Here is an 8,151-nt window from a genome sequence, read left to right on the forward strand (position 1 = left end):
TCAGTTCCTCATACACAGATGCCTAATGCTATTTAAGTTGCCCTAAGGTAAAAAACTGGCTGGACGGCCAGGCCCAAAGAGTTGTGATGAATGGAGTTAAATCCAGCTGGCAGCCAGTCACAAGTGGTGTTCCCCAGGGCTCAGTTTTGGGGCCGGTCTTGTTCAATATCTTTATCAATGATCTGGATGAGGGGATTGAGTGCACCCTCAGTAAGTTTGCAGACGACACCAAGTTGGGCGGGAGTGTTGATCTGCTCGAGGGTAGGAAGGCTCTGCAGAGGGACCTGGCCAGGCTGGATCAATGGGCCGAGGCCAACTGTATGAGGTTCAACAAGGCCAAGTGCCAGGTCCTGCACTTTGGCCACAAGAACCCCATGCAACACTACAGGCTTGGGGAAGAGTGGCTGGAAAGCTGCCCAGCAGAAAAGGACCTGGGGGTGTTGGTCAACAGCCGGCTGAACATGAGCTGGCAGTGTGCCCAGGCGGCCAAGAAGGCCAATCACATCCTGGCCCATATCAGCAATAGTGTGGCCAGCAGGAGTAGGGAAGTGATCGTGCCCCTGTACTCGGCACTGGTGAGGCCGCACAGGCTCGAATCCTGTGTTCAGTTTTGGGCCCCTCACTACAAGAAGGACATCGAGGTGCTGGAGCGTGTCCAGAGAAGGGCAACGAAGCTGGTGAAGGGTCTAGAGCACAAGTCTTATGAGGAGCAGCTGAGGGAACTGGGACTGTTTAGCCTGGAGAAAAGGAGGCTCAGGGGAGACCTCATCGCTCTCTACAACTCCCTGAAAGGAGGTTGTAGCGAGGTGGGTGTTGGTCTCTTCTCCCAAGTAACAAGCAATAGAACAAGAGGAAATGGCCTCAAGTTGCACCGGGGGAGGTTTAGATTGGATATTAGGAAAAATTTCTTCACCGAAAGGGCTGTGAAGCATTGGACCAGGCTGCCCAGGGAAGTGGTGGAGTCCCCATCCCTGGAGGTATTTAAAAGACATGTAGACGTGGTGCTCAGGGACATGGTTTAGTGGTGGACTTGGCAGTGTTAGGTTAACGGTTGGACTCGATGATCTTAAAGGTCCTTTCCAACCTAAACAATTCTATGATTCTAAGGTATCTGAGACATGCTCTGAGACTGGGAGGTAGGACACAAGACAAATGGGAAACCTACGCCTTTCTGGATGGGCAGTTGGAAGCAGAGCAGGATATCCTTGTGCATCTCAAATGATGCTAGACACTTGTGTCTAAGTAATTAAGTTAGTCTCCTAGTGGCTGGTCAGTTGAGTGGTTCCCTAGACTATATGAGTTCCCTGAGTGCTATATGAATTTAGACACCGCTTCTGTAATTTTCTAAAAATTCTTGCTGTTGCTACCACTAGTGTGGCTTCACTGACAATTAGATATAGAAAGCTAACGTGCAGAAGGCACTGGTATTCTCACAACCGTGCCACTTGATTTTCCCGTGGTGAAAGATAAATGGGGTAACCACCAAGTGGAGGGGAGATTGCCTTAAGGTGAAGGACAATAGGGGCAGGAAACCTGTAAGACAGATCCTGATACACTGAAAGAGACTTGGACACATTGTTGGCCTGCAACAGCAAGGGACTGAACTTAATGTGAGAGATAATGTGAGCGATAGTTTTGTCATATGTTCTTAAGGATATGGTTGGAAAACAGGCAAACACTGGGACACAATCCATAGCTCACTTTAAAACTGCACTCCCTTGGGCAGATTAAAGACATTTTAGGGCCTTTTCTACTACTCAAACTGTGTCCTTGCATTAATATGTGAATAACTTTAAACAAGTAGCTTTCATTTTCATGGTTTTGAATACTGGTATATTTTCTACCACGAGTGTCTCCTTGGGATTGTTCCAGTATCTTTGAGATCCGAACTACATCTTATTTTACTTGATTCACCCCAGAGAGAAATGGCAGTGGTTTTTGTTAAGAACTGTGTGCCGTTAGCAACAGAGGCTGGCCTTTGTAATATTTACCACTAGATAGACAAGGGAGCGGCACTCAATTCAGATTTTTTCTGGTTGAATGACAGGTATGCATGCCTGATGACAATCCAGCTACACTCCAGCCAGAATTGGATTAACCAATAGCTATCATGCAAGACTTAATGAAATACCAGAAGCAGGTGTTAGACTGTAGTGTCCCAGTATCCCTTCGTTTCGCTTGCTGGTGCAATGCATAGCATGGTAAGGCAGTTACACTGGGATTACTGTCTGCAACACTAACCAGAATTGGGTTTTGTTCTGCTTTCCTGTCCTTATCTGCTTGCTTTTTTCTCTTGTCATAAATGTAAGCTGACACAAAAATCCTGTTTTTTCTTCTTGCATGTATATTACTCAGCACAAAGGATTATTCATATATGCTGGAAGTTCCAAGTATCTGCAGAAGGCAAATAAGAAATAATAAGGATTTCTGTCCTTTCCATTTAGAATCCCTTTTCCTTAAATATACCTGCTGGGATAAATACTGACTCGGAGAAGACATTTGACCATTTGTTCATATATCAAATAATTGCAACTATATGCTTCAAATAACTTTTTTTTTCCCTCCCTGCTAGGGAATATTTTTGAAACATAAACTGTCAGTTCATGCAGTGTGTTGAATTCTTATACATTACAACAGCATGAATAAAGTTGGCTGAAGGGATTTTAAGTCCACATACCTCTTCTCCAAGCTTCAGAAAGTAAGTTAGAGGAGTAGGTTTTTGAAAGCAGTTTAACACTGTTCCTGTTGTTTCTGTGTTGCAGGCAGAAGCTGTATTTGCATGCTACAAAAGCCATAGCTCTATTCAAAGATGAATGTGTCAGCAAGTATGATACATTTTTGGACAAGGCTGAGGACTGGACAAGGCAAGCTATTGATTTCTTTAATATTTGGTAATGTTCACTGCACCACTTTTATAAAGGGAAGCTCTTAAAAGAAAACTTTTTTCTTTTAGGAAAATGCTTCACACAAGGAAGCAGTTACTGGCTCTCACCAACCAGTGTTTTGATATTGAAGAAGAGATATCCAAATACCAGGATTATATAAGTGAGGTAGAATGCTTCAAAATTATGTAAAGTGTTTGCATAGATAAAAGACTATTCCACATTGTTTAATGTCAATAGTGAATCTTACATTAATGCAGTCGTATTAAAATATAGGGCTGCATGGATGTAGTATTTGGTCTATAGTAGCTTCGTTGCTGATGTCGGAGTGGCGTAGAGAGTGGTGTGATTTTTTGAATCCTGACTTGATTTTGGAGTTTGGTGGGGTTTTTCTTGTTTTGGTGGGATTTGGGGTTTTGGGGGGTTTTTTTGTAGTGTTAGCATTCCCTCCAAAAAATCTGTGCAAATGGATGTGGGTTCATTGAGAAGTGTTCTGTGTAACTGTTAATCATAATGGTATCTGAGCACCCAGAGGATTATCTTAATACTCTTCTGAAGCATAAAAACACGACTTCCATATTCAAGATTGGGGGATACATGCTTAAGGATATATGCTAAACCAATGCTGCTGGTGACATGAAAGAAAATGTTTTGTTAAAATGTGGACGGGTGACTCTGCAGGATGCAAACTTATCAGGATTACCTCAAAATGGAGAGAATAAGAGCATTTTCATGCAGTAAAATTCTTATTCTTTGTAAAGGAAATATAAATGAAAGAAAAGCACCTGATAGCTGTACAAGCAATTAAGGAATGGTGGAAAGCAGCATTTTACTTGTTATTTGTTTGTATTTTAGTAGCACTACTGAAGTCAGTTATTGATTAGGATCCTGTTGCCTTAGGATATCTACAAACATAACAAATAGATAATTCTTCCTTTTGAGAGTTTATTATCGAAGTATAAGACAGCTAAGAAGATGGAACAAATCAGGGAACTATAGGTTGTGTCAATACAAAACTTGCCATGATGATCTCAACTTGGGGAATATCAGCCGCCATACTACTGGAATAATTTTATGAGGCATCATAGCAATGAAGAATTTAAAGAAGGATTTTAAGGTGGACATCAAGATACATATGACAACTTACATTGTAACTTACGTTTCCTTTTTATCTATTGCAGTTACAAGATGCTCTGCCGCAGAAAATGTTTGCAGCTTCCAGTGGGATGAAACATACAATGAATACAGTCTATCCAAGCTCAAACACGTTAGTGGAAATGACTCTTGGGTGAGAATTTCTTAATTGGATTGAATTAATATTCTATACCTGTTATACAGGTGAATTAAAAAAAAAAAAAATACGGTTGACTTAGTGATTGCTGTATTAAGACCAAGAATTTTGTATTGCAGAAAAAACTTTATATTGCTAAAGCGGTGTTACAGATGTGGAAGCTTTTAGTAAATAACCAACCTGTTTTCTGTCCCTTATTTTGTAGGTAATGGCAAGTTGCTGAAAGCTTTGTGGCGGTGATCATAGCAGATAACTGTCCCTATAAAATTTTTAATCTTTCTTTCACTTCTTGTTACTACAGTATGAAGAAACTAAAGGAGGAAATGGAAGGGGTTGTTAAAGAGCTGGCTGAGAACAATCACATTTTGGAAAGGCAAGCAATTGTTTTCCCTTTTTGGGCTGATACTAGGAACAGGCTTAATTTGGTACATTTTGTAGATCCAGAACTTAAACTAAGGGATGATTCTATAATCTCTTTAACTGTAAATAGATTTTTGAACTGTTGATCTGAAGTGTAGCAAAAAAAGAATGTATTCAAAACCTTGAAACATTACTGTAAAATCATTCTGACACAGCAATCACAGCATTTTTGTTTCATATTACTTATGTTTAGCTAATAAAAATATCTGTTGCACAGACAGATTAATTCTGAATTTAAACACAATACTTTTGCAGCAAACCAGTGGTGTCTTTTGACTCCTCACTTTTAGACATAATTTTCAACAAGTGTGGATTTATACCAATCTGAATGAATGATTTTTCAGTTTTCAGATTGCTTAAATAAAGTGAAAAGAAAGAGGCCAACATATTTCTTACAATCCTGAGAGGGTACTGTCACTATCACATACAGACTGACTTTGCTTTTTTTCTTATGATGATGATAAAATATATAAAAATAATGATCTCCTGAAAGCTTCAGGGTAAATTGCTGGTAGAGCTGAGCTTAGCTTCAAGCTGAATTGGTTTTGTTTTGTTACCCACCCCCAGTTCCATACTTGGAGCACAGTATCCTTCCTTCTATCTTCTTTTCACATACAAAAGTTAGATACAAATGCATGTGTTGGCATGTGGCGAGGGAAAAGAAAAACCCATAAATGAATTATCATGAATTAAGGATTGATTCTATAGTCAATCGCCTAAGAATACACTGTATTTTCATTTTAGATTTGGTGCTTTGACTATGGATGGTGGCCTACGGAACGTGGACTGTATCTAGCTTTCAAAGAACCTGAAGAGGACTTGTAAATTTTTTCGAAGGGAAAAAAATACTGTTGGGACATTTAAAGGCAGATAATAAATCTGTATCCAGGGGTTTTTTCCCTCTACAACTGTAGTATTAAAAAAATGTAAATATGTATAATATGTAAATATAAAAGAAATATATATCTTTTTTTGGTCAAGGTTGGAATAGAATTACTCCTGGCAGGGAATTTAGCCCCTTGGAGGATCTCTGACGAAGTCCTAAAGGCAAAAGTGTTGTTGATGAGATTGACATTTGTTTGCTTTGAATATTGTCCCTTTTTCAGAATGCAATTTAGTCTTTATTGCAAGAGGACTTGCAGAACTCTAAACATTATGAATAGTCTTTAAAGGGTGTTTTGGATTTCCTTTAACCGCCACTATTATTTTGGAGTCTAGCTGAATGACTCTGATCATCACAGAACGTGACGACTGTTTTAAATGAGATCTTTTTAAACAAGTGTGAATAGGGACTAAAAGTGCAGATAGGACAGAGTGGAAATGCATTTCTCTTTCCTTCACATCCGAACTGTTAGTTCACTTCCACTTGAGACAACAAATTCATGATTTTTTTTTAAGTATATATCTCCATACTTGGTGCCATGTTGTCTGTAATCATTTGACTGCTCTGTTTATGGAAGTTTTGTACTCCAGGTTGTCAAGTCTGAATGTAAAAATTCCTTTTTTGGAGTACAGCATTTTCAGAATTTCCCTGAAATCTTCTTGTTCACCACAAGAGAAGCGGGTTCTTAAAATAGCTTTTTCAGAATCCTGTTTGCAGGCATAATTTTTAAAAAAGGTTAAAAATTGATATTAGGAGAATTTGTGGGCAGTCAGTAGACTAGATAGCGTCATGCCTCAGTGGTAAGTGAATATTGGAAAAATAAGTTACCGGTCTAGATCTTGAAAAGGGACCACACCCGCTGCTGACTTATGAGTGAGATATCAAACTTAGGTGGAAAATTTAGTAAGACTATATATTTATTTTCCAGTATCAGTAGTTACTTCTTTCAGTACTACATGATTGGGTTGCAGAGATGCAGAATGAAACAGTCTGCTCCAAAATATGTAGGAGAGGAGAAAGAGAAGAGGAAAACCAACAAACAAAACCTCAGAAAACATCGCTCACTTTGTTTGGATACTACAGCTGTACTTACTTGTTTCAGATGAAGAGCACGCAAATATTGCCGGACTCATTCTTTCCTTGTGGAAACCTGGCCATGGATGTTCAGTGGTGTCCAACAGCACTTCTAATTGCTATATTACATCTGTAAGAAGGGCTAGACCGACTATATTTAGAATTTTCCATAATTAATGGTGAAACATTTAGGTATAAGTTAAACAGCAGTAACCTGTGATAGCATCTGATAGTTTTGTGATGCTTATTCCCTGCTTATCTGTCCAGGTCAGGATACAAAACATTTCCCTTTTTTTTTTTTTTTAATATTTGAATAGAAACTTATGAAACTGGTAACTGATTCTTTCACTGATAAAAGGAAATTCACTGCCTTGATGTCTGAGACCTGCTTCCCAGTGTTCTTGGTGAGAATCAAATATTAAAAGGGAATTCAGATATTTTACACCCACGTGAGCAGCTTCTTTCTTTGCAAGCTTTGTCCCCCCAAAAATCTAGCTATGCAAAAGGAGTGCAACAGTTTGTTACGTGTTTTTCCTTGGTTAGCTGTGGCATTCTTAACTCTTTGTTTTAAAATACCGGAATCACGTCTAACTGGAATGTTTTAAGGCCTGCTTGTACATTTGTTCATTCACGTCCGCAGTCTCACTGAGTGTCAGTAAAACACATGCGTAAGTGTTAGAAGAACTGGGCTCTCAAACTGTGCATAAATTGTATTTTTTTCCAATATTATGTCTGTAACGCTTTGTTGTTTCAAAGGTTCTTAATTTTGAAAAAATCAAGTGTTAGTTGGAATATATAATTTTCAACTTCTTTATACTGAAGCAGTCTGAAAAAGAAAGTTAATTATAGTAACAATATAGTCTGTATATTGAAGTATGTGCGGCATTCTTTTACATGGTTGAAAATGTTTTGTTACATTTTATGTTCATTTTAAACATTGCTGGTTTTAGTGTTGCTAAATACATCAGTAATCTTAATCTTGTTAAAATTTCTTTTTCTAAAGCAATTTTAACTAAGCAGCAGCTAAGGAGCTTGAAGTAATCAGGGCATAATCTACTGATTGCGTTCTTATGAAGCAAATACATTTTTCAAGTCAAAGCGTAGTGTATAGTACCATCACTTTTTGGCTCAAACTAAGTGTCCTGATACTATCAGTCATGCTCTACTGATTTGCCAAAAGAAGTAATAGAAAGTAATATATGGTTCTTCCTCCTGAAGCTGGTTTACTGTTTTGGGGGGTTTAGCTTAATATATTAGTTATCTGTTACTTGAACAAACCTGTCTTCATATGAATTGTGAAAATGCATGAGTGAATGACTTAATGGCATAAATACATCATCAAGCACTCACTGTACAGTGTGTACTTACTTCTGTGTCTTTCCATAGTTTCACTTTCTGTTAATTGCAGTATTACCTTAAAATTTTTATTTCCTTGCAAGTACAATAGAAAGCCTGAAATCTGAGGTAGCAAATTGCAGATTAGCTTGCATTAGCCAGCTGTCCAGAAAACGTGTCCTGTACAACGGAGTCACCAGCATAGGCTACATGGTAGAGCCACTAACCCTTTTTATTTATTTTTTAACCACTCCACTGACGTGTGT

The 8,151-nt window shown here is 38.5% G+C and overlaps 1 protein-coding gene across 3 annotated transcripts in view; it reads left to right on the plus strand.

Annotated features, from left to right (window-relative positions):
- Nucleotides 1–7,907, plus strand: part of TBK1 (TANK binding kinase 1) — a 30,891-nt gene extending 22,984 nt beyond the window's left edge. For 2 of the 3 annotated variants that reach the window (XM_076332218.1, XM_076332211.1), the window contains 5 exons: nucleotides 2,763–2,864; nucleotides 2,954–3,050; nucleotides 4,064–4,170; nucleotides 4,475–4,546; nucleotides 5,338–7,907. In XM_076332218.1, coding sequence (XP_076188333.1) covers nucleotides 2,763–2,864; nucleotides 2,954–3,050; nucleotides 4,064–4,170; nucleotides 4,475–4,546; nucleotides 5,338–5,389 — 430 coding nt within the window. In that variant the 3' untranslated portion in view covers nucleotides 5,390–7,907. Of the gene's footprint in view, nucleotides 1–2,762; nucleotides 2,865–2,953; nucleotides 3,051–4,063; nucleotides 4,249–4,474; nucleotides 4,547–5,337 lie in introns of those variants that run through there. The other variant, XM_076332224.1, reaches the window with a different exon arrangement.
- The last annotated feature ends 244 nt before the right edge of the window (nucleotides 7,908–8,151 follow it).

This window comes from Aptenodytes patagonicus, chromosome 1 (assembly GCF_965638725.1).
Source record: "Aptenodytes patagonicus chromosome 1, bAptPat1.pri.cur, whole genome shotgun sequence".
Lineage (NCBI taxonomy): Eukaryota > Metazoa > Chordata > Aves > Sphenisciformes > Spheniscidae > Aptenodytes > Aptenodytes patagonicus.